Source organism: Artemia sp. Qi Xiang Cuo, chromosome 2, assembly GCF_049724085.1.
Source record: "Artemia sp. Qi Xiang Cuo chromosome 2, ASM4972408v1, whole genome shotgun sequence".
Lineage (NCBI taxonomy): Eukaryota > Metazoa > Arthropoda > Branchiopoda > Anostraca > Artemiidae > Artemia > Artemia sp. Qi Xiang Cuo.
The window spans coordinates 49,761,015-49,787,462 of NC_142795.1; the positions used below are offsets into that span (position 1 = coordinate 49,761,015).

The 26,448-nt window shown below is 36.9% G+C and overlaps 2 protein-coding genes across 5 annotated transcripts in view; both read left to right on the forward strand.

Annotated features, from left to right (window-relative positions):
* Positions 1-16,632, forward strand: part of RpS3 (ribosomal protein S3) — a 56,549-nt gene extending 39,917 nt beyond the window's left edge. The window contains exons 3-5 of the mRNA XM_089101559.1: positions 4,625-4,780; positions 5,559-5,746; positions 16,406-16,632. Coding sequence (XP_088957685.1) covers positions 4,625-4,780; positions 5,559-5,746; positions 16,406-16,599 — 538 coding nt within the window. The 3' untranslated portion in view covers positions 16,600-16,632. The remainder of the gene's footprint in view (positions 1-4,624; positions 4,781-5,558; positions 5,747-16,405) is intronic.
* Positions 16,633-26,134: 9,502 nt separating this feature from the next.
* Polr3F (RNA polymerase III subunit F) overlaps positions 26,135-26,448 on the forward strand; it is an 85,413-nt gene continuing 85,099 nt past the window's right edge. Inside the window, exon 1 of one of the 4 annotated variants that reach the window (XM_089108158.1) lies at positions 26,135-26,177. The gene's annotated coding sequence lies outside the window, so the exon portion shown is untranslated. Of the gene's footprint in view, positions 26,182-26,219; positions 26,241-26,448 lie in introns of those variants that run through there. The other 3 variants (XM_089108159.1, XM_089108160.1, XM_089108161.1) reach the window with 3 other exon arrangements.

The window sequence follows — 26,448 nt, forward strand, 5'->3', positions numbered from 1 at the left end:
AGAAGGAGGTCGATATACTTTGCAAAAAACTATATCTTTTTTTCCAAGACTAATTTCAGTTACCATTACTTCAAAAAGCATTTCCTCATGAGAACCTTCTAGATTTGCAAGGCGTCGAAAAGAGACACCATCTTTAACTAATACTGCCAAACCACCTTTGGCGCCTTGTCAGTCGGTTTTTGAAAGTAAATTGATATCCAAGAAAAGCAATATGAGGAGCCGTGTCTATAAGAAAAGTCTCACACAATCCAACGACATGACAAGATAGCTTATGAACTACATCGACAAGATCATCCTGTGAACTAAAAAAAAATCTACAATTTAAAAATCCTGTTCTCACAACCCCGGTACTGGGAAGATCAGAAACCTCGGAAGGTTTCCGAGGTTTAGACTCTCGGAAACCTCGGAAAACTCTAGGTCATTTCCAACAAATTTATCATGGCTCTGGAAAATGGAAAAGTCAAATGGGTTAGACTCTAGGTCTCTCAGTCTATCCCCAATACAATTATCATCCAATGTAAATAATCAGAATTATGATCAGGACTAGCAGAATCTTTCGCAAAATGCACACCGTCTGAGTGTTAACATAGCAAAAACAACTGAACCAGGGAGAACTCGAAAATAATGATGAAAGAAAAAGAAACTGCTTGAAAATAAATAGAAGCAAGATAAAGAAACTGAAACTATCCACTTTAACATGAAATGCGGACACAGAAAAAGATATTTGTACTCAATTACTTCATATAAATAGAAACACACAAAAAAGACAGAAAATAAACTTATAATAAGCTACAGAGGGACAAAAAACCTCACAAGAAATAAAAATAATAGAAACACACAAAAAGTACTAGGTATTATATTGAGAAATTGAATAAATGGTGTTTAAATTTATTTTTTATTTATTGTTTTCTTTTCAAAATTATCATGAGGGGCTATAATATGAAAGAGGCGGTTTCGTTTTTTTTTTTTTTTTTTTTTTTTTTTTTTTTTTTGCTCTTCGCCATGGAGTAATATCAACTTGCACAAAAATATTTTGGGGTAATTATTAAAAAAGTTCCCCGACTGCTGCTTTAGCTGATCAAGATAAATGATTTCAAAGGTTAACTTTACAGGTGTGGTAATAGAGGTGCCTATGGGGAGGCCAAAATAAATAAGGTTGTCAACTAGATGAACAGCTATTCCCAAAAAGTACAAATGGAACTGTATTATCCATTTTCCAATTAAAAAGGTGATCTTGGATTTTAAAGGAATTGAATTGTAATCCAATTTTCTGGTATTTTGTTTGAAGAATATCAAAAATATCTGTGATCTGCTGGAGGGTCTGGCGAGTATTAAAAAACACCATAGCATACCAAAGGCAAATTCATTGATATTAAAATCAATTAGGATGGACGAAGATCTTGAGCTTTGATTATACAGATATTTTAAAGACCAGGCAATGTGACTGCTCCTTTGTGGGCTCCTATTTTAAATGGAACAAATCTACTACAAGGAATGAGTGGTGTCTATGTTGATGAAAGAAAAAGATGGGAGGTTATGTGCAGAGGTAACACATTAGTTAAATTGAGTTCAATGCACTCATGTTACTGTGCATCAGTAGGGTTCAACAATGTTGACCCTTTGTGAAAAAATTCTGAAAGAGAATAAAGCTCTTTGGTTTTTCTAAAAGTTTTGAAAATCTTTAAACGACGTATTTTCTCATGCTCAATAAAAATTAGCTTTGGCAGAATTTTTTTTTGCTAACTCTAAATGAGCTTAAATTATGGATGATTGACTAAAGAAATACACATATAGTTGCTAAATGTTCAGTGACCATATTTCACCAGTAGGTCATTTTTACTGGTGTGTGTTTTCTTTTCTGAGCTAAATTTACTATTTTAAAATAAACATTTTCTTACTCTAGATGTAATTTATCCTATAAATGTATGCCTTGATGGGGTTGCCAGAATAATGGTGGTCAAAGGGCTGACCACCCTCTTTTTGCACCCCCTCTGTGTAGTTCGAAACTTAGAAATGGTGAAAGTTGTTTTATAACACAACTTGAAGTTTCTTTTTATTAATAGATTAGGATAATATTTTTTACAGGGTTGCTAGCAGTTCGTTATCAACCGCTCGGGTATTGTGTTCTGCCAAGTGTATTTGTTTGCATGACCAGAGATCAATGGGTGGTAAAATCAAATTTTCAACTTGGAATTAAAATTTAAGTTTTTTATGGAGATTTTAGGCGTTGTTTTTGTTCATCCCAGACTCTTTATCGTATGAAATTATGGACATTATGTTGCTTTGACATTGGGGGATGTAATTACTTAAAAATTATATTGCCCATGGACAGAAAATATATGCCCAAAAGTTTATTAATTTTGTTCTTTTTAATTTGCCAAAAGCTTGGATATATACATCGCTGCTGTATTGAATAGCTTCCTACTATGATAAAACCCCAAAATACCTCCTTGTGCCAGACTATTGAAAACTACCCTTGGTATGATATTAGAGTGGTGTGATAGTCTGGTGTATGGGTGTGTTGAAAAAACCCCAAGTGCAAAGAAGTTGTGTTTGTTTACTCGAAATTCTTATTACTGTCTGTGTAGTTCCTGACAGGTGTACTTCCAGAGGGTATCTAGTAAAAGCTGGGGTTTTCTCAGGGTAGTAACCGTCAACTCACACCTTCTCTGGTGTACATCAGTGACAAAGGGGATAACTTATTAACCCTCGAGATGACCCTATTCAAGCCTCCCTACCCTCATAATTGGATTTTCTGGGGATAGAAAAGTAGTATGATGACTCAATGGTTAATTTCAGCACATCTAAGACTTACGAGGTTACTAATCATCCAACCAAATGTCTTAGATCGACATCCCGACTTTATCTTCACTGATAAAGCTATGAAAAAATTGACAAAGCTTGTTTCTTGAAATTTCATTTCTCCTCAGACATCTTAGGGTGCTCATCTTGTTCAGGTTTGATCCTCCTGCATGAGTAATCTGGATTATTCATTGTTCTAAGTACCTGTTACCATCCAGATCGATTAATCCTCTTTAATGTATTACGTGAGTTTTCCAATTTAGCACAAGCTCTTAAAATCTTACAGACACCTGTAGAAAAAATCCAAAATAGTGCTGAAGGGAAAATCTCAGTTCTGACTGAGTAACTTTACAACCGTTGTGAGCGATTTGATGTGGTGTCAATTACTATTTTTTACTAGTACGTTCACTGCTCTCCCTCTGACGACCTATCAAAACTCGTATTGCCGTTTGCCAAGCCAGTGCAGCAAATATGCAGAAACATAGTGCAGTTGAACTACCTACAAGAAAGGACAACCAAAATTTACTACTTGGAAGAATAGTTTGGTATGACTGCGCGTCCATTTGGGATGGTCTCCCAAGGGTTGTTATCCCTACCCTTGTATTTTTAATTACCCACTTGTTGTTTCCTTTAAAAGGAAGCTCAATAGCTACAACCCTAGTAAGAAAACCTAGATAAAATGTTGGATAGTGGCAAGTGGTATATCAGGTGTAAAATCATTTGACTCGTTAGTTTTAGACTTATCCATTCACCTAGCCTGAATTATGATATTATTTTAGCTTCTCCTTGGAAAATGATTTAAACTTGCTTAAAAATGCAAAAATTTTCCTATTCTTTTATGTTTCTGAATACTTCTCAATGTGTGTGTGTGTGTTTTTTTTTTCAATCTGAAAAAATTAAATGCAAATTTCAGAAGTGTGATTCAGTAGATGTACAAAGCTAAATCTAAGCTATTGATTGATTGCAAAATTGTATCTGGCAGAACACGCACTCTACCAAATTTCTCCCATTTTGCTGATTTGAAATGACTAATTTTCATCATGATAGGAAGCAGCTGTTTTAAACAGCCATTAGAAATTTCTTCTTGATTTTTTGGGGGGAGGGGGTGACTGTTCTTTTTATCTTGACTTTGGTCAACATGCATTTTTTATCTGAAGTCTTTAAGCGGAAAATTCTTAAAAGTGAGATATTTTGCAAATTAATTTTTTTATTGTGGCCATCATAAATGTATCAAGCCATCATAATTTGTACAGGGTTAATCATTATTACAATAAGGGAATCTTTGCAATAAAGCACTGCTCTTTAATTTCTTTTTTCGGCAAAATGAATGCCTGAATTTGCAGCAAATTTAGCTGTACTTTCAACTAAGCTTTTTTTGTTCAAACGTTGAAATATGGAATGATGAAATAATAGTTTCTTTTGAATGGGGGCTATTTGGTTAAAATAATTTTTTTTTTTTTCCAGATAAGATGTAAGGTGTCCTTTTTTTTCATTTGAATAGACATTCATTCACAGGCAATGGATTCTAACTTAAGTGGAAATAAATAACGAATAACAAATGCAGTCACGAATAAATTGTCAAAATTAGTAATAACAAGCTTCAATAATAACGTAAATTGTTAATTAATTGAAGAGAAAAACCGAAATATATGGATTAATTTTGTTGATTCAATAAATTAGTGAATACGAATTATATTTTCAAACCTATAAACACAAATCTGAAACATGTTAAATCATATCTGTTATTCAAAATCAACAGGTTCTTATTTATGTTCTTTTCTTCAATTTACATCAGCCTACATCATATTGTAATATTTTTTAGGATCCGAGAACTAACTTCAGTTGTTCAAAAACGTTTTGGCTTTCAAGAAGGTGCAATTGAACTTTATGCTGAGAAAGTGGCTGCGCGTGGCCTTTGTGCCATTGCTCAAGCAGAATCACTTAGATATAAATTGATTGGCGGTCTTGCTGTAAGGAGGTAAGATATGTGTGACACCCTTTTAGCTCTTCAGTTCTTAACATTTTCTTATCATTGTTCTCTGTATTCATGGTTTATCTGTTAATCGATGTTTGTAGAACAAAAAAAAGAATCTGATTACAAGCAGAATAAGTGGTCAGAAGTATATCTGATTATTATGTTTTCTTTATTAGTCTTTAGTTTTATATTCAATCCATCTCTCCTATGTTTTCTCTCTTTATATTTCCTTTGATATCCAAATTTCCAGCTCTCTTAATAAAGCAGAAATATAAGTGGACATTTATTTAACCTGTGACAAAACTATTGTCACCTTGCCCAGTATAGCAATATTGCTGACCTTACAAAGTCGTTGATCCATTAAGCCACCTAGGACTGATACATTGGTTAACACTCCTTCTCAATCGCACCCTATTCAAGCCTTCTATTGGAGTCACCTTCCAAGAAATTCAGTGCAAATGCACTTGTTCAAACTCAATTTCAAATATTGATATTTCAGCATGAATAACGTTTGGTGATTATATATGCATTTGAGTTGTAGACTTGATTGTAAAAGAATTTTTTTTTACAGTGAGTTTTCAAAAACCGACAGCTATGCGCAAGATTCATGTTATTATTAGCTATATAACGTTGTAAGTTAGGACATCCTAAAATGGTTTACAGAACACTTGCCTTGTCTACTTCCAATTGGAAAAATCAGTAACTATTTAATGTCTTACTAAAATTAAAATGTAAATATTACTTCTGCAATTTTGTTTGATTTTTCTGTACATTATTACAGGGCCTGTTATGGTGTTCTTCGATTTATTATGGAATCAGGAGCCAAAGGGTGTGAAGTTGTTGTGTCTGGTAAACTGAGAGGACAGAGAGCCAAATCCATGAAATTTGTTGATGGTCTTATGATTCATTCTGGAGAGCCCATTAATCAGTATGTTGATACAGCTGTTCGACACGTCCTTCTCAGACAAGGTATTCTACTGCGCATAACTTTAGTTTAGGTAGCAAAATAACATCTAGACATAAGTACTAATCTGCAGATCTTGGTATAAAATCAAATTGTCTGTTCCACTCTACTTAAAGTGCTCTCTTTATTATGCTGGAAAATCTAGTTTACTAGAGCTGCCTGTGATTACATGAAACCTTTTAGCCAACCTAAACTAAAGGTTCCTATGTTGCCTTTCTTATAAATTTGCTGTCAAAGCAGAAAAGTATATTTATAAATATTTTTACTTGTATCCAAAAATGATATTTTCTAGAGGGAATTACTCTTGGTTTTGCGACAGTTGTGGGTAAAAAGACTTAAGAAAAAAACACCATTTAGAACAGACACTGTACCATTTTGAGAATTGTATCCAGTTTAGTTATACCTTCTCTTATGCCTTTTTCTGTGGAAGAAGCTGAAATTTCAGGTTTAATAATGTACTATTTTGTGCTTTGCTCTCTCCTTGAAAAAATATCACAAAAGGTGTGTAGAATTATCTGGCACCTCTCCCAAAAGTAATGATGTAAAAGACGAATATTTCAACTTAAGTGAATGCTCGCAAAATTGAAATACTTGGGAGGCCTCTTAAAAATTGCAAGTTTTCATAATTTGGCTAACTTTCGGAAAAGAAAACGAAAATTTTCAATGCAATTGTTTGGTAGGTCAGACCCTCCCTAACTGTACAACATTATCCACCCAAAGGGTAATTGTGTGAAAAAATAGTCCGTGAAAACTTTTCTTGTAATTGACAAGATAGCAGGTTATTTGTAAGGCGTGTTTTCATTTAATGATTTGCAGACAATACACCAAATACAGCAGCCTATTGGAAACCTCATTTTTCTTATCCTAGATTGAAAAAAAAATTAATATTTTTTTTCGAAAGGTCATGGGCTGATTTGTTTTCCTGATTGTCTGTAAAAGATCAAAATGAATAAGCTTCTTTATTTAGCTAAGGCTGGAATTTGGGGGCAATTAGACTGATTTTCAAGATAAGGATCGTAAAAAGTGAGAAATATTGTTTGTGGCTGGTGATGATTAAGTTAAAAAAAACGCTTTTGCATGGATTGCAGCCTTATATCCAAAAAATACAGAAATCTTATTTGAATTTTTGTATTGAATGGAATCGATTAACTATTGAAGAAACGAAAGGGAAAGAAGCGTACTCGGAATTTTTGCTCCAAACAAGAAACTTATTAACTTTCTAGTAAAACGTCAGTCCCAATTTTAACAAATAGTTATATTTGAATTATTTTTTTTAGCTCTTAAAGGAAGTTAAGCGCTTTCTTAAATGTACCAAAAGTATTTTATTGTCGCCAAGAAAAGTTGCTATTTTAAGACTAAAAATGAAAGTATGGGGTGGTCATGGCATGTTTTATAAGTATCTAAAGGCAAGCTTTATATGTCACGACCATCCCACTTCTTCATTTTTTGTCTTTAGATATTTCAGTTTTTCACGGTAACATATATCCTGCAACAGTGAGATACGAAGTGCAGACACTACGTTTTAAGGAGCCAAGGTCCAACGATGAAGGGTCGCTATAATCTGAAAAATTAGTTCTGCTGAATTGTTGCCTTGTTCCTACCATTTGAGCTTGATATATTTATATTTGAGCCTTGTTTTGAGCTTATAAGGATTTCGTATACAGAAGTTTGCAACTTGGGCTAGGAGAAAAATAATACATCAAGATTTAGGCAATGTATAAGTTATCAAATAATGAAACATTATAATTGTCATCGGGGCTGCCTTATGCATGCTCTGCAAACATAATTCAAGTGCAATTGCTAACATAGTTTTTCTTTCCTAAAACTAAAATTGGCTCAGCATTCATTTACACGGCTAACACCAAGTAAATGTTTTTCACAAACAAAATATACTGTGAATACGAGGGAACCAAGTTTTCATGATGATTTTATTACATAAGATGGCAGCTTAGACTAACCCAAAGATTAAGCTTTCTGAGCGCTTGAAAACATGAAACCCTCTTGTTACTACTTAAAGATTTTAATCGTAGATGCCTGAAAGTGAATAACATAACATAAGTGAATAACACTTATGTTCTTAAGCATAAGTGTTATTTGTTGTCAGTGTCTTCAGGGAAGATATAGATACAAAAAGCCATTGTATGACACAACCAAAAAAAAGTATAAATAAACTGTATTTTAGCCTCTTATTTTCCAGCTCTTTTAAATTTTATCCCGTTTTTCACTATATTTCAGGAAACATTCGTAATTTTCGAAAGATTAAATCTAGGTATTAAATTGTTATGGCTATATCTTTAAGGTTTGGACCCCTGCTGGTGTATATTTGGCATCAAAAGGATACAAAATAATAATAGATTTATGTTAGAGTACCAGTTGTTAGCAGAAACAGCAAAATGATAATCCTAAATGGCTACACGAGATCTATAGCCAAAAATTTTAATTTTAAAGGATTCGAGGGGCATAATGCTTAAAAATGTTTATTTTATGCTTGAATCTCAACTTAAGTGTTTTATCACCATGTCAAACCGTTGTCAGTAATGGTGATTGGTTATACATTGTAAGCCCCGAAAGATAACCATACGCATATCAGATGCTGTCATAGGAAACACGCATTCAGCTACTCCAGTTTGGTGCGGTTAAAGGAATTGTCTTTAGCCCCAAAAATATAGATGCTGACAAAGCAGTTAATGAAACTTGTCGATTCTTCAAACTGAAAAACTAAGCTACACTTCAGTGTTTCACCTGTGCCTTTATGATAGGTAGTGCTGATCATTATTGTTTTGGTAATCTGAGTGACCTAGAACTTGGCATATCACTTAAAACTGAATAATTGCCGTTTAATATTTGAGGCGGCTTTGAAACAATTCAGGGGAGTTTCTATGAAGTGTAAAAAGATACCATTTTGAGACAAATTTGGAAAAGATGTATGTTTTGAAGAAATATGTGTTTTCAGGAGGATGTACTTCTGACCCTTGAAGGACCCATGAAAAATCTACAGTTGAACCTAATTCCAGTTGCTATTTGAAATGATCCGGCATGGCGCTAGTGGTACGCGTGTACAGCAGTTTAAAAACCGCTATTCTAGAGCACTCATTCCATGCTCATTTAAAGATAAAAGCCAACTTTAGATTCTGTTATGTTTTCAACTTATAGTACAGTCAATATAAGGTTTGACCGCAAACAAATTGCAACAGAAATGATTTTTACACCATCTTGTAGAGAAAAAAAAACTGTACAACATATCAAGAGTTGAGAAACCTAGCGGGGTGCAAAATTTGTGTCTTTTAGCGTTTTGTGTTTTATTTTTCGTTTTTAAGCCTAAATTTTCGATTTTCTCAAGGCTTAGAGTTTACTTCATGGGAAACACATTTCTGATGTAGTTTTATGTCCTGAACTCGAATATTACATTAGATTTAAGATACGGTGAACCAAAAATGTTTCACATTCATCACCTTTCACGAAGTTCGCGATTCTATTATAACATAGTCGTTTGACCACATTTATTGAGTAGTTTTATGCGATGAACTCGAATATCACATCAGATCAAGGATATGTTCAACTGACAGTGTTTCACATTAATCACCAAAAGGTTTCTTCAAAATAATCAATCATCTCTTAATGTATTAACTGACTAAAATCACAGGTAACAAAAATCACATTGGTAAAAAGCAGGCAACTTTTCAAATGACTTGCGACATTAATCACTGGCAGTGTAGTTTGAAACTTCGTCGTCGAGATCGTCGATGAGATCTTCTGATTTGGGAGAATTATCACATTCTTCTCCCTGACAAGTTTTGCACGCGAGAGTGCAAGACATGCCGTTTCTGACACAAGTGCACCGAGCAGAGGTGCAGTTTGAACGGTAGGAACACTTAACAATCTTTAGAAGTTGGAGAGGTGCTGGGGGTAGGTCCGTCATCACAGGGTATAATGTACCATTTCGGTCCTTCCAGCCCCACTTTTGAGGGTCCAATTCTAGATTACGGTCGTCATTCCAGACGTGTACCTGAAAGTAAACTATAGCTGTGAAATGCTGCAGAGTTGGATGTGGGAGGTAGCTGCTCTGGGTGAACAAAAGCCGTTGCTGTGACGAGCTTTCTTTCGAAGAGCTGCTTTCGAAGCTCGTTCAGATTTCCCCCCTTCTTTCCACCATATATTATAAGAAGTGCGTCTTCTCCGGCTTCCTTGACTTCGATTTTTGTTGCTGCCTTCTTCATAAAGACCTTGGCAGATGCTCGAAAAATTTCGTCTTCTATCACTTTTTTCAGGGTAAGACCTTTTCTGATGTTGTGGACACGTGATGTAGAATCACACCCAAGGAATGCATAGGCAAAGAGGATCAGACCACATACTTCTTGGCCTAATCTTTTTTTTCATTTCATGAACATCCCAGCACCTTCGCTCTTTATTTTTCTTTGGCTCTGGGGCGAAGTACACCTTGTTAGTGGAGACATCACAGTGGTAGCAGAGAAGGACCAGAAGATCCGTATCTTCTTCAATAACGGCAGTTACCTTCTGTTTAGCTGATTCGATAGCAGCTTTTACAATAGGCACGTCTGCATCTCTGGGGGCTTGGACTACAAAATAGCCTTTTTGCCGGAGATGAACTGCAAGCGCACTAATGAATCTTGACTTGTTTTTCTTGTTCCCAAGAAATTCTTCTTTCTTAACTTTCAAACGCATGTCATTCGTGAAGAAAACCTCGCGACCAATTGTTCGATTACGATACGAATGGGCCATATCTTTGATGGAAGGTCCACTATCATACCCATCGAAAACAACAGTTGTGCCAGGGTACTTCCGCGAAATATACAGAGAGTAGCTCTGTATGATACCCGCATACGTGTCATTTTTTATCCATGGAACTCGGTGCAATAGAGATCCGCCGTCAAGGACGTAGTGTTTCCCGTCGTTCAGCACACACGGAATTTCTTCGAGTTTGCATGCAAGTGCAATGGCCTTGGCGAATTCGGCCTTGTTCTGCACTCTCGGCATAAATGAGCTGTCAAACAGAGCAGCGGGATACGAACAAAGTTCATACCGGAAGCACTCTGATTCAGGAAGTCTTGTCCTTTTGGCTAACGCAATGAAACGTTGGAATAGCAAAGCTGGATCCAGTCGCTTGCAATCTCCTCCAGCTGTTTGCTTTGTTGTTATCTGGACTGCCTGTTCCTTTCTTCGGAAGATAAAATCCTTCGCCACTTTTCCAGTCATAGCATCAAGGATTTTTAGCCTGACAGCCTTCGCAGAGTCAACGTTTGCAGATTCATATGCAGTCAAACCGGTAGCAATGCTTCTAAGCTGGGTATCCCCTCCGAATGGTGAGCCATTTTCAAAGTACATGACCATCGCCTGCGTATCCTTGAAGTCTCGTTCTTGTCTGGGGCCTGCGTTCTCCTTGTGCTGCTCGCTTGTCCCATAGAGAATTTGCGTCAGATCTTCCATTAGGAGGTTAACAGCAGAGCAGGTTGGGCGTGCTAAAACCCACAGCGACCTCAGGGTTTCGGTCATGCCCGTACCCCTAGTCAGTCCGCCGTCTGTTTTCAACGAGCGCATAAGCTCTTGTTCAATAGCTAGATCCGTCGACAAGCCAGCCCAATAGTGATCAGATAGTCTGACGACGTGCATTCCTTGTTGGAATGAACTATGAACAGTAGGATGGGTTTCTTCAAGCTTCACCATCTTCTGAAGGTATATTCGGCACGATTTGGCATAGTTGTTGTGACCACAGACCGCAAGAAAAGGTAGCTTTTCAGACACAGACTTTAGGTGTAAGTCCCAAAGCCCCATCCGCTCAGCTTTGATGAAAGAACGAAGTATCCCAACCATATTCATTAGCTGAAACCACAGCTTTGAAGTTCTGTGCTGAGACAGATCAAGTATCTTCTGGTCAACGAAACCTTTGATCCGCTTGAGTGCAGGATTTTCTTCAACCTCCGTCATTGTTGCCTCTCCATTCATTAGCTTGCTGTATAGTGTTTTAAGGTCTGCAACTTCTTTGGTGCCTAACTTTTTTTCAGGTTCTGAACAGGGATCATCGTCAAATAACTCGGAGAGCAGCACGGAATGTAGAGCACTATCAACTAGCAAGAGACCTCGAACAGCTCGTGAAATAGCCTTTCCACTTAGGAGATGGGGAACAGTGTTCGGGGCATATTCAAGTTCTAGGACTTCGCGGAGACCGGATCCTTCCATTGTGTATCCTATGCATCCAATAAAGCTTATGGTTGTGTGAAACCCACCGAGTTTCAGGACTACTGCTGAGAACTCACTTCCTGGTTCAGAAGCCTCAACCATTTTCATAGCTTTCCATCACAATGGCTGATCGAAGGTCACGACTGGGGCAAATCCATGGCGCTTATCTTGGTCTACGATGAACATCAAGGTAGAGTACACACAGGTGTCATCACTGGCAAACAGATCAATCATCGGGATAAATATTACAGACGCTTTCCCCGGATGGTTTCCAACCATGACAGTCTGATGTGTCCCATTCCATCCCGGCCTTGGAGTCTTCAGATACCACGACGAAAGCCAGAGAGTATCGAGACTAGCACTGGGATCCAGTGCAGTGAAGTCAGGAATACGAACGTATCTGATTTTTGAAAGAACACTGTCGTCACATCTGACATGAAGCACACGGATTTTGTATGCGTCTCTTATGTCGGCCGCTGACGGACTTGCTCGGGGAATTTTACTCGGCAAATACTTGGGCGCGGGGGTTATTTAGGCGATGATCCCCATGCCATGGAAGGTGTTCCTGCCGTCAATGGTGCAAATGTCATGGTCAACGTTGTCAGCGATGTGGTGGATGAATCCCTGAGACATCATTCCATCCAGGTCAGTTACTGCATGGACCGCTGAACTTCTTTCAAACATCGTTACTTCTGAGTATGAAGAACAAAGCCCAAGTGAGTTTAAATTGTCAATGAGTTATCGCGATGAAAAATTGTGGTGCATTTGGACACCAAGATCCAATTGCAATGGTGCGATCAGCACTCGCGGTCGAATTGCTTGGACAATGGCATGGCCGATCGTAGCAATTTTCAGATCTAAGCTATTCCCAATAAAAAGTTCACGTAGCACAATTCTGAGACTTTCATGTACAAATTCTACAGATTCTATAGCATCAGAAACTGAGGACACCCTTTCCAAAAGGTCTTAACTTTCTTTGTTCGTCGGAATATCTTTTACGTCGCTTTTCATCAGCTTTGCTGCAGCAATCAGAATTTGTTCTTTTTGCCCCTTCAAATCTCCAGATTTCGACTTGGCATAATACTGTTGCAGAATATCTGCCGCATTTTCTCTTAAGAGTAACAACATCTGGTTTGCCGTTTACAGTTGAAAAGACAATTCGAGATCCAAAGTGCTCGACGACCTTCTTCTTCATGTAAACCTTACTGTAAGGTTCCAGATCTCCATACAGATTCTCACGCATCTTTTCAACTAATTCAATAATCATTATTTGCTCCTCATCATTCACTTCTAAGTACACCATAGCCTTTAAAAATGCTTCTGTTTTGACATCATCTTCTGGCCTGCCAGATCTCCTTTTCTTACGCTCAGGCTCGTTGCCACTTGCATCGAATTTGCTCGGACGAGCACGCGTTGTTCGAAAATTTGTACTGCAGATCTGATGGTAAACTGCATCAGCTGCATGGAGATCTGACACTGTGCATATTCTGCGAAACACTTCGACTGCCCATTCGTCACTTCTCATTTCACAGATTTCTTTTAGTTTTTCATCGAAGTCGACTGTTCGGACGGAAAAGATCTCATGATTTTTCCTGCGTGTGGCCGGAAAGTCGATTACCGTCCAACAAAAAAAGAAGCAGTCCTTAAACATGAATGTGGAAGTGTCAGATCTTAGAGCACACTTTTCGGACGAGATCTGTGCAAGCCACTCATCTTTACAATTTTTGTTGTCCCTTTCGATGCAGAATCGGTGGTTGTAATTCCGTCTGCAAACGATGTGGGCTTTTTCTCCAACATTTGCAACGAGGGTGGTTTTCCGCAAGCGACTGGACCCATTGATAGCGGCAGCCCCAGTCTCTGTGAGTGTAGTATACTCAGCTTCTTCGTCAATCTCTTTGAGAAATATCAAACAGCGCTCGTTTTCAGTCGCCATAGACCTGGAATAGAAATACAGACAGAGGTTTAAACCTATGTTTGCAAAGTGCCATCTCGTCGTCTGATCATCTTATTAATCTTTACTCAGAAGATGACGCTGTACAAAAAAAAATAAGAAAATGTCTGTAACCTTTTATTGTAATAGAAATTGGTTTCAGTTTAATTAGTTGTTTCTTACTATCAGTAGTAGGCTGTTCTACATTGCAAGTAGGAAATTTACTCACCCTACGCTGTACTCTCAAATTCACAAGATGCTATTCTGCCGGTCATACCGACCTTAGCGAAATACGCTACGAAATTTTCCGCTAGATGGCCGTATATGCTGTTAAACCTTAATGACGACTATTGGAGGTTCTTTGTGCGGGGTCACCACTTTTAAAGGCAAAAATGGCGCAAAGAGTTGCCATGCCACTTACTGTAGGGGTGACGGTCCCTCTTTGGCCCCAAATTAGTGGGATTTCCGCGGTTACTCCAACGGTTCCTTTATACTAACGTGATCGGGTGGTCTATGGCGTGAGATCTTTTCCGTTCTAATATGGCCTCCATATTAGCCTTTCTTTCTATTTTCCTACTTTTTCTATGGGCTTCACTCGCCCTTTTCGGTCTAGAGTTAATCTCATCTCTGTCCGACATAAATTTCAAAATTCCGTTAACTTCAAATTACCTCTTCAGTCTATGAAAATTATTCCGTTCCTCTCGCTCCAACTTCCGGGTTTTTCGCAGAACTTTGTTTTGACACGCAGCAATTTTAGCCTTATATTTTTGAATACTAATTAGGTTCGTTATATATTGATTCATAAATTTTATTACTTGTTATTATCCGTCTAAGCAAAGCTCAGATAAAAATTTCTCTTTGCGATTTTTTTTATATATAGCCTCTGTAACCACAATAGGCTACTTTTGTAGGCTAAATTCCTTGTCTCTTTGAAAGCACAAAATTCTTTTATTATCAACTCCGTTAATAATTCCTGTTCTTGCTGCCACCAATGTTCGTAGTGCTAATTACCGCTGGCACCACTTATTGGGGTGTATGTGCGGGGTCACCACTTTTAAAGGCAAAAATGGCGCAAAAAAGGTTGCTATGCCACTTACTCGAAGGGGAGAACCCCTTGTCGGCCCAAATGTTAGTGAGATTCCCGCTCTTACCCCAACGGTTCCTTTATACTAACGTGATCGGGTGATCTAAAGCCTAAGTTTACCGATAAGATTTTCTAATTAACCCTTTAGTCTCGGCCTAAGCTGAAAAGTAAAATAGGTACATAGAAAAATTCTTACTATATTCACAGTTACACGTATAAAAAGAACTGAACTGAAAAAGGACAAATTCTCCCAGCCCGCTAACCGCAGCACGCGGTGGGGGTTACTAGGGGTGGTAAATGAATCTTTCCAACCAATCCCAGGGCTCCTAATATACTGTCCAATCTCCCTAACTGCGCACTTTTTCTCTCGTGGTGAATTAAACACGTACGCAGTTAAGAGGACCCAAAATGGCGTCAAAAAATAATATGAAAATTAATATTTATTACAAAAGGAAGGAAAATAATTAAGGGGCCCAAAGAAATGAATCTGGGAGGGACATTTATCTGACAAAACTGGGATCAAGGGTTCCAACAACGACAATCTTAGAATGTACGGAACTTTCCAAAAATATAGTATTCAGTCGATAGGGCGACGTTATTCCTGACTTCATTCGCCCCAAAGGACGAAAAAAGGGAAAAATGGCCAAGAAATACGAATTTCTTGTTTGGTGATGAATGTGAAACACTAAAGGTGGGACATAACCTGAATCTGATGTGATATTCGAATTCAGCACACAAAACTAGTTCAGAAGCATGTCTCCCATGAAGTAAATGCTAAGCTCTAGGATAACGGAAAATTTCCGCTAAAAACAACAAAAAACAAACGGAAAACGCTAAAAAACACTTATTTTGCACCCCGCTGGGTTTCTCAATTCTTGATATGTTGTACAGTTTTTTTTTCTCTACAAGATGGTGTAAAAATCATTTCTGTTGCAATTTGTTTGCGGTCGAGTCCTATTTGACGCTAGATTGACTGTACTATTAACAACACAGCAATAATCGCAGGAGCTGCTATAAAACTTAATTTTTGTCAGAGGGACTGTAATTTTGGTTGGAAAATGAGTTTCGGATGGCAGATTGGAAGAAATATAAACTAAAATGTTCCCGTTGTTGTAAGGTGATGCGTTGAAAGTTATGCAAGCGTAATTCATGTTAAAAGAAACTTAATATTCTTTCTGAGGTAGTCTTGTATTCTGTGATGACCCGATTTTAGTTTTAAACAATGTTTCAAAGTAGGTGACCATTGCTAAAAGACAGAGGAAAGTGTATAACAACAAATATGCATGTTTATATCATTAAGTCTTGAATAATTGATAGTTTTTTTTGTTTTTTTTTGCGATGTATTCTCAAAAATGTACCGGGGCCCCTAGTGTTACAATACTTGCGAAAATACTGGATTCCTCTTGTCTAGTTTATGTATTAAGTTGAAAATTGTATGTAAATGTGTCATTTCAGGTGTTTTGGGCATTAAAGTGAAAATCATGTTGCCATGGGATCCAAATAACAAAATAGGTCCCAAGAAGCCCCTCCCTGACCACATTGCAGTCCTTGAACCAAAGGAAGATAGCACCTATAATGAGGATTTGAAGGCTGCTGCATTATTATCAGAAGTGACTGCTGTTCCACCTCCTGTACCTGTTCAAGCATAACTTTTTCGTGCAGAATAAAGGTTGAAAAAAATGTCTTATGATCTCTTTGTTTTAAGGTCTTTTCATCATGGGTTTTGTCAATTCTGGAATCACTCGCTATTTTGGTCCCGTATCATCAACTAAATTAGAAACTATTTACCTAAGTTGTCCTTATTATTACAGTTTTTCTTGTTTTTCTCTGGCAGTACTTTAAATTTTTTAATGGTGCCTTGCTTCCAGAGAGAATGAAATCGAGGCTTTTTATAGACTTAGTAGTTTTGGCATTGTATTTAGCCTTTTGTAACTTGAAATACTCTGAATAAGTAGCCCTTTAAACATATGTAAGCAGAAGATTGAATATCTAGAAGGAATTGCTTGATTGAATAGGCAGCATTTCTCTACAGGTGCTACCTGAATCAAAATGGGTAATTTATTAAAAAAAAATTTAAGTAATAACATTCTAGGGGTATATTATAAGGTAGGAAATCATTTACTAATTGTGCTTATATGAAAGAAATAAGATCGGGAAAAAAATAACATTTGGTTCCTTATTCAATGCTCGTTATACAAAACCAATATGATATTGTAATTGCATCAGACCCTCTCCCCCAACCTTAATGGGACAAGATGGGCTTGCAGTGTTTTTATGCTTACTTCTCATCAAAAGTTGGTTTGAATTTCAAAATAAAGCCATTTAAAAAAGAACAGAACCAGCAGGTTTGTTTCTCTAGAATGAAATATTATCAAATTATAATAATAATAAAAAGAAAAATATTACGTGTATCCAAATTTATGAAATACAACACGGACTGAACATTGCTAATGGGGGGGGGGTAGGACTGAAAACTGTCCTAGTGCACCTAAGAGTAGTAGGCATGAATAAGGACCTGCTACTTATTAATTTAAGTTATCGGGTATTATATGTAGCCGTATCGTCTGTAATGGTACCCTCCTCATCGTCACAAAAGAAAATTGTGTCTATCCTAAAATTCTGACAATGATCGATGCTTCAATGTTTTCATAGAATATTGCTTCCCCCGAAAATTGCAGCCCTGGAGAAACTATAGACGGAATATTAGAGTAACGATGAATTTGCAACAGAAAAAGCAACAGCATATAAAAATGACAAAAATATCTGATGAGGCATAAGAACCATGACATTTGGTTCTATGACACGACGAAATGATGAAAATTCGTCTGACGATAGGTCATACAATGACAGTTTTTGCAGTGAATCTTTTGCGATGATCAAAACAAACAGGATGACCAAATGGTCTTTTGCTAAACATTATCGAACTAGAATTAAGGACTTTCCGTATAATGGTATAATGTGAAAAGGTGCTTTCATTGCCACTTTGATACATCGTGAAAACAACAATTAAAGCGTATTATTAAACCTGAAACGAAAATAAATTATCCTCGATATCGCCCCATTCAAACCTCCTGCTCCCTACGCTAAATCTTGGTTTGTTTTATCTCAGTGCTACACAAAAGAATGGTTCTATATAAAAACAGTATGACGAAATGTTGAAAAGAAATCATACAGATCTTGGTAAGGAGCGACCGGGCTCAATAGTAACCAAACTCTAAAAAACAGAATTTAGATACCAATAGCATGGGCGTAGGGAGGGGGGGGGCAGCTGCCCCCCCCCTCCTAGACCTTCAAATTTACATTAGATATGGCTGAAAAAGCAGATGGTTGGAAAAGCGGTTGATATAAGGCCCTCCATCACACTATCGACAGCCCCCCCCCCCCCTAGACAATATGCTGCCTATGCCCATGACCAATAGATACATCAAAAGAATCGAATTTTTATGCTGATTTAAAATATATAAGTTTCATCAAGTTCAGTTTACCCATCAAAAGTTACGAGCCTGAGAAAACATTCTTTATTTTCGAAAAAAAAGGGGAAACAGCCCCTAAAAGTCATATAATCTTAATGAAAATCACACCATCAGATTCACCGGATCAGAGAACTCTACTGTAGAGGTTTCAAGCTCCTATCTGCAAGGATGTGGAATTTTGTTTTCTTTTTTCCAGGGGTGATCATATCCATCCAGTGGTCATAGAATATCGCGACAGGGCTCATTCAAACGGAAATTAAAAATTCTTGTACCTTTTTTTAAGAGGCGAAAACAATTTAGGTTAACTAGGTTCCCTCCCACGCTCATTTTCCCCCAATCTCCCACGGTCTCCGGAAGAAGGGCTGTAAGCTATGAACTTTGCCCATAGTTTACATATAGCATTGATTATTGGGAAGTATACAGACGTTTTCAGGGGGGATTTTTTCTGATGTGGGGGTGAGAGAAGGGCTTACGTGGGAGGATCTTCCCACGGAGGAATTTTTCAGGGGGGAAGGGAATTTTCCATGAAGGGCGCGTCGTATTTCCCAGTATTATTTTAAAACGATCAGAAACTAAATAAAAACAAGTTTTTTTTCAACTGAAAGTAAGGAGCAACATTAAATTTTAAAACGAACAAAAAATTATTACGTATATGAGGGGGTTCGGCCCCTCGTCACTACCTCGCTCCTTACGCTAAAGTCTGTTTTAGTATTCAAAAGAGCTATTTATTCTAATTTAACGGCCTCGTGATTCAGGGGTCATTCCTAAAGAATTGGAATAAAATTAGAAATTTACCGTAAAGAGGACGAGGAGGCGAACCCTCTCGTATACGTAATAATTTCTGTTCATTTTAAAGTTTAACGTTGCTCCTTACTTTCGGTTGAAAAAACTTGTTTTTTTATTTAATTGTTATAAGCCTTTTCGAATGAGGGACATGTTGCACTTTTTCCAAACAATACGATGTTCAGTCCACGTATTTTGGAAAACCATCAGTAAATAAAACATGTAGTTAAACATTGGTTGTATTTGTATTTTCAGAAAAGTATTTCAAATCTAGTGAAAAAAGGGTTCCAATCTATTGAAAAGCACCCATCTATTCAAATGTAAGGGGGTTGGCTATCTCTGCTGTTTGTGCAAGATTTTACCTTTTGTATGGGCTATATATTTTGGAAAGAATGTGCCACCGCATCACAAGAAGAGCTCTTAAACTGAAAGACTGTATAAAACGGTTTCCGATACTTATGAATCGATTAGCTATGACATATTTTCAGTTTAGTAATTTAACCCTCTTCTGATCACAATATGTTGACCCCAGGTTCTCTTGCCTCATATATACAGGATAATTTCTAATTCATCAAAGCATTAACGTCACTACTTTTATTGGAAAAAAGGTGCTTGTTTTAATCTGATTCTAGACTTTTAGTGAATATACCCGAAGTATATTGTTCTTATTCATTTTAACATCACAATAAGCAGTTTCTTACAGATTGCTTGCTCTTTTGATTGTGTTTCCCCTTTAATGACAAAATGTTGCAAATTTTCTTATGGTATTAAGTTTTGATAGGCAAGTTTAAGTTATTCGGTTCTTAATATTGGAAATCCGCATCAAAGGTAGGTTTCTGATGCTGATATTCTAAAAAAAAATTCTGATTTTTAGAGTTTCAGCTCCTACAACAAGTTAAATCCCCTCCTCATCATCCATATTGCACCCCTAGTCCGAATGTATTCCTCCAATTGAGGAGAAATTTGAAAGTAAACTCCTTGCCCTACGTATGGATCTGACGGACACCTCAAGAAACTTTTCGAAAAATCGGTTGTTAAAATAATTGGCTCCTTTTCTTCAGAAAAATATTCACTGACCACCTAAAAGCTGGTGCATAACTTTGCAATACTTTTCAACCTTTGGTATTACTTTGCAAACAAAATAATTTGGGAAATGTGTAAAAGTGGAACACCTGGAGTTACTATCGCAGTCAAATAATCGCTAGTAGTTGAAGTCGTAAGTGGTCCTAAATAGTTACAGTCACAAGTATGTGCGGTCGTGGTTGTAAGTAATCGCAATCGTAAGTCGTTGCAGTCCAGTGGCTCAATTTCGTCCAAATCCTGGGGGAGGGGGGACTAAGTTGGATCCAATTTTCCAAAATCAAGTGAACACTGAAAAATGGGCCATATATTACCATAAAGGCAAAGATATACTAAAGAAACTGACCTATTTCTCTGGGTACTTGAATTATGCAGGCTTATCTTAGTTTTGAAAACAGTTTTTGCAGAAACTAAATTTCACCTGTGGGGGGAGGCAAACTTGGGTCTGCAGGGGGTAATTACCACCACCACCCCTCCTGCCCCATAGAAAATTACACTCCTGTTGCAGTCACAAGTAGTAATAGCTGCAGTGTCAAGTAGTCATATTTACAAGTCGTCGCATCAATAGTTGTAGTAGTATTGATTTCCTGTAAAAATTTTGACCTAAACAGAAAATATGTTTAGATAGAAATCAGGAAGGTCTTCGGATCACACATGTGGAATATGTTCTTCTTTGTGCATAATTTGTTGCCCACGGAAGAGCTGAAAGTAAGATAAAAATGAGTGGTAGTAATGGACTAAGCAAGCTATGCGATAAAACTAAGAGAGTCAATGCTACACAGTGTTTGAATGTGAAAAACAAGAAGCAAATATTGTAAGACTGAAAAATTCAGTACCAAGTGTTACAGGTAAAAAAAAAAGAAATGAAGTGAATTTAGAAAAAGCTGTATATCTAAAGTAGATGACGAGGCGTGCATAAGAACAATAGTGAACATAGTGTCGTATTTTTATTATTACACGTGGTAACGGAAAGAAAAGCAGAAGAAGATTATAATGTGATCAATCGTGTGGAAACAAAATGGAAAAAAGTAAGGAGTGTAATGATAAAAATTTATGATGGCTGTCCTAATTGCGGTAATAAGGATTGACCGCGTCTAATGTAATACTATGCTTTAAGGCTGTGAACTTACACCTCATAAGTTTTCCGATAGCGCCACTTATAGCGCTAAGGACTGTGCCATATGTAATATTATGATTTAAAGCGGTGTACCGATCGCGACAGTTCTTTCGGGGTGATTTTTCTTAAGTTACTTAATAGGCTATGCAAGCTGTAAAAATAATGAGATAATTAAGTTAGTGATCACACCACAGCAATGGGGAGCGAGATAAATTTATAACCGCGCCGCTCTCTCAATCTTTGAGAAAAAATAAAATGTGTAATTATATAGTTGTAACCTCTTTTCCTCGAACTATCTGGAGATCAGATCCCTGGGAGCGCTACCTTGGAGGCATACGAACTAATTACCTGTCGTGCGACTAGATACAGACATTTAAAATAAAATAAACACAAATAGAAAGGCAATAGTTTTATTATGACTTACATTTTAGGTGTACAACAATGCTACCATCAATTGACGACAAATGCAAGCACAATTATTAAACTGCAATGCCTGAACGCCCAAATTATTCTGCACTTAATAATCTTACAAAAAGCACATTTACCACACTATCAAACATAGTTTTTTGTCCTGCGCTCTAAGAGCTGACTCACAATTGGCCCAAGTCCTGAGGCGGGCCCGACTCCTCGTCCAATAATTTCTGATGATGATGATGATGATGAACGAATTAAAGACCCCTCTTGACTGCTTAGTCACTTGGGTCTTCCTTCAATAAATCTGAATCCCACTTTAATTAGTCAATCATCAATAATCTCTTCTATCACATTAATTAATCATAACTATTCTTCCCACCAAATCGTCCTATCTCTCCCAATGATACTTATAAATTGTGCGACCAACTTTAGTACCTGTATATTATCAGTATTATTTGCAAATCCCTCCAAAATCAAATTTACACTCAACTGTTTTCTTCTTTCATGAAAAAAGGCGTTGATATGCTGTCTTTGGAGAGTGTACTTATCACAATCTATAAGAAGATGTACCAGAGTTTCTTCTTTGTCACAAAACTCACAGTTACTTGACTTTCCATAAAACTTTGCCCTGTATAATTTTGTATCTGCATGGCCTGATCTAAGACGAAATGCTAATCTTCCCTCTTTCCTATTTAATTCTTGGTACACATTTCTCTCAAACTTTCTTGCTACTTTTCGGGTAACAAACCAATTTCCGGATTGATTTCTGCTATCCTCAAAATCATACGTTCTTACTGATTGTATCAATTGATCTAGTTGCATTGCAGATCTAGGAGTTGAACCACTAGTAAATACATTTATTGTTTCGCATGCCATTTTAGCAGCTGTGTCGGCACTCTCATTCCTCAAAATCTCAACATGGGCTGGGATCTACTAAAGACATAATTATGTTTGCTGTTGACATAAATGATACTATTTCCATGTGGCACAATACAACTTCTCTTGAAATTTTCTCATTATGATCAAAATTGGCGAGTGCCTCCAATGTATTTTTTGAATCAGACAACAATACAATGATTCTTTGGTTGCTAAGATTTTCTTTAGCAAATACAATTGCTTCCTTTATGGCTATTACTTCAGCCTGGAAGATTGTTGCCTCTGAATGCAGTTTAAATGACTTTGACACTTGTATCAATGGAATGACAAAGGCGGCTCCTACTGCAGAAATTGGGTTACTTTTCTTAGATCCGTCTGTATATATATCAAGAAATCCCTGTATTCCTCAGCCATTATTAATTTAAAGTTTATCCTGGAATCATGGTCTTTCCCTAAACAAATTCCTAAAGCATGGTGGACAAATGAGTGCCTAAATAAATGGAGAATAAAAAAGGCAGCTAGGACAGAATTCATAAAAAAAAACATCACCTACTACATATCTAAAAAAATTACAAACGGAATCTTATATAAAAAGGATAATGATAGATGCTAAATATAAATACTGGAATAATTTTGTAAATAATAACTCCAAAGAAACACTTGAGCCAATTATGCATAAAGTTATAAGCCACGTATGCGGGAAAAAGATATCCCCCAACCCACTCATGTGCGAAATTATGCGTAGTAATACCCATTATGACAATGATATCGACAAAGCCAGCCTTTGTTCAGGTCTTTTTGTTTATGAGCTAACATCAGATAATCAGAACACACTTTCCCAAATTCCTTTGAGTTCAAGCTACCAACCATGCCCAGGATCTGAGTACATAACTAATCCATTCTCAATCCAGGAATTGAATAATGCAATACATCATATTAGGACCAAAACTAGCGGCAGCTATGACAATATACACCCTACATGGATAAAGAATCTCACACCTTCATACAAACAAGAACTGCTAAATTGTTATAATCACGCTTGGGCATCTTCTATGTTCCCCAATATATGGAAATGTTCGTCCCTCCGACCAACCCTATGGAAAAATAAACTCAAAGATAACACTGAGTCTTATAGGCACATAATGATTACTCCTGTGCTGGGGACAATAATAGAGAAAATGATCTATCACAGACTCCTCTGGTTTGTTGCGAAAAATAATATGATCCCTCACACTCAAACTGGATTCAGGAAACACCACTCCTCAACAGATGTTGCCATTTTGCTAGCAAATGCAATCAATGAATCTTTCTAAAAAAATAATGTCCAAGTTGGAGCTTTTCTAGATTTCTAAGGGACATATGAAAATGTGAACCACCAAATCCTTTTGAACAGACTTGCAAACCTTTGAGTTCCCCCTAAGCTAGTATCTTTTATTAAATCCTTCATAGAAGTGCGAAGTTTCATTGTTTGTGTTGGTTCAGCCTCTTCACCCCAAAAGACAATAATCAAAGGCCTACCTCAGGGAGAAGTCATCAGTTGCCTCCTATTTGCCCTATATCTCTGGGACATGAACCTACCCCACACGAATCTACAATATGCTGATGATCAGGTGCTATGGTCATCTGGCAACACCTTTCAGATAGCACAGTCAAATCTGCAAAAGTCACTTTTCCAGTTTGAAAAATTCTCTCAACATTCAGATTTACCCATTGCACCCACTAAGTCAAAAATAATCCAATTTCACCGGAAACGAATCCATGTTAATGCAAAACTAACTCTAAATAAAACAACTATTCCAGAAGATAATCATATTAATTACCTAGGTCTCATGCTTGACCTAATACTTAATTTCCAGCTCTACATTTCAAACACAATAATAAAATGCTATAGAAAAATAAATATACTAAAAAGACTTCTTTCCACACCCTGGGGCTGTAAGGAGAAAACCTTACTCCAGTTTTATAAATCACATATAAGACCCCATATTGACTATGGGCTCATTGTCTATGGTGCATGTGCAATGACCCAGATGCAAAAAATTTAAACAACACAAAATGATATAATACGTCTGATATTTGGTCTTAGGAAACCCACAAGCACCAAGTTTCTGCTTATGGAGAGTGAATTAACAACAATAAGGGAGAGACGTAGCTTTCTCTTGACAAAACATCTTACAAAAATTGAATCAAATAGCTCACACATACTACATAATTGGTTAAGAAATCCAGCCCTGTATAGAGGCATTGCAGATGAGTATGCCAATATTCAGAAGAAGTTCCCCATACCAGCTAAGTCTATTGCACCTACTTTCCCCCAATCCCCCCCATGGAATTGGTCAAGTCCCATAATAAATACTGATTTCTGAAAGTGGAATAAAGATTTAACCCCCATTGCTTTTGTCCAGAAAAAATTTGCAGAACTTAATACTATTACCTATAAAAATCACTTCCAAATATTTGTTGATGGGTTAAAAATGAATGAGAAGGTTGCAAGTGGTGTTTTCCTTCCTCACCTGAAAATTGCAATGGGCGAGAGACTATATAATAATTTATCTATAATGTCTGCTGAGTTTAATGCCATAATCATGGCATTAGAACACCTTAAGCAAAACCAACCTTTGATTGCAAATTCAAATAATATTATCATATATTCCAACTCTCCATCAAGCCTTGAGTTGCTGGCCTCAGCTCCTCAATATAAGTTGGAGATTGACACTTAACATTGTCTCAGTATTATTGATAATCTTTCTTCAAGTGGCATAAAAACTTATTTTCAGTACATTCCTAGCCACTCTGGCATAAGTGGTAATCATCAGGTTGATGAAATAGCAAAAAATGCTATAAATATTGACCAGCCAAGTGGGAGACCAATCCCAATTAGAGATATTTACCGATGGAGACTATCAGATATTAATTTTAATAAGATTAATCCTATCTTTACCCCCTTTCCCAATAAGAATCTTTCTAAAATTTATCATAGAATTCGTTCTGGAACAAATGGACTAAATTTCCTTGCATTCTCATATAAGATTTCTAATTCAAGTGGTTCAATTCCCCTGTCCCCTCTTTGCAGGCATTGTAATATGTATAATGAAACAATTGACCATTGCCTATTTGAATGTAATATGCTGACGTCTGCACAACATACCTTGCTTTGTAAACTGTTAAAATGCTTCAAACACCACAAAATCTCACTATCAGCCAAGAGCCTAGCCAACTATACATGCACACAGAGCACAGAAATCGATATCTATCATCTTATATTTGAACTCCTTGAGTCAAAAGATCTACTGAAAGATATCTGACAGTATCTAATAAATAAGAGACGACCAAGCCAGTAGCTCTGTAGCCCACAGAGTGAAGCAAAAAGAAAAGGGTTAAATAGTATTAACTGAATAACCCGCCTGCTGTGAATTAAAAGAAGAAGGAAATGTGAAATTTGAATTTAGAAAACGTGAATAAGTAAAAGTAGTCTAGGGTACTGGTGGGTAATTGTTTTCTCTTCTTTTAAATTGCTCCTGAAAGTGGCCTTTTGAGGTTAATATAAGTAGGTAAACTCTTCTTAGAAAAGCTACAGCGTAAGTTAGAATATAGACAGCATAGAAATTTTGTTCTCAACTGTGTAATTTTGCAGCATGGTTCCTCCTCCAAAAGAAATATTACAATAAAAGGTGTAGTTGTACCATTAAAAATTATTTCCTAGATCTACTGAGCCAATTCCACCCCTCCACCTAATTTGGTAAAATTCTACTTTA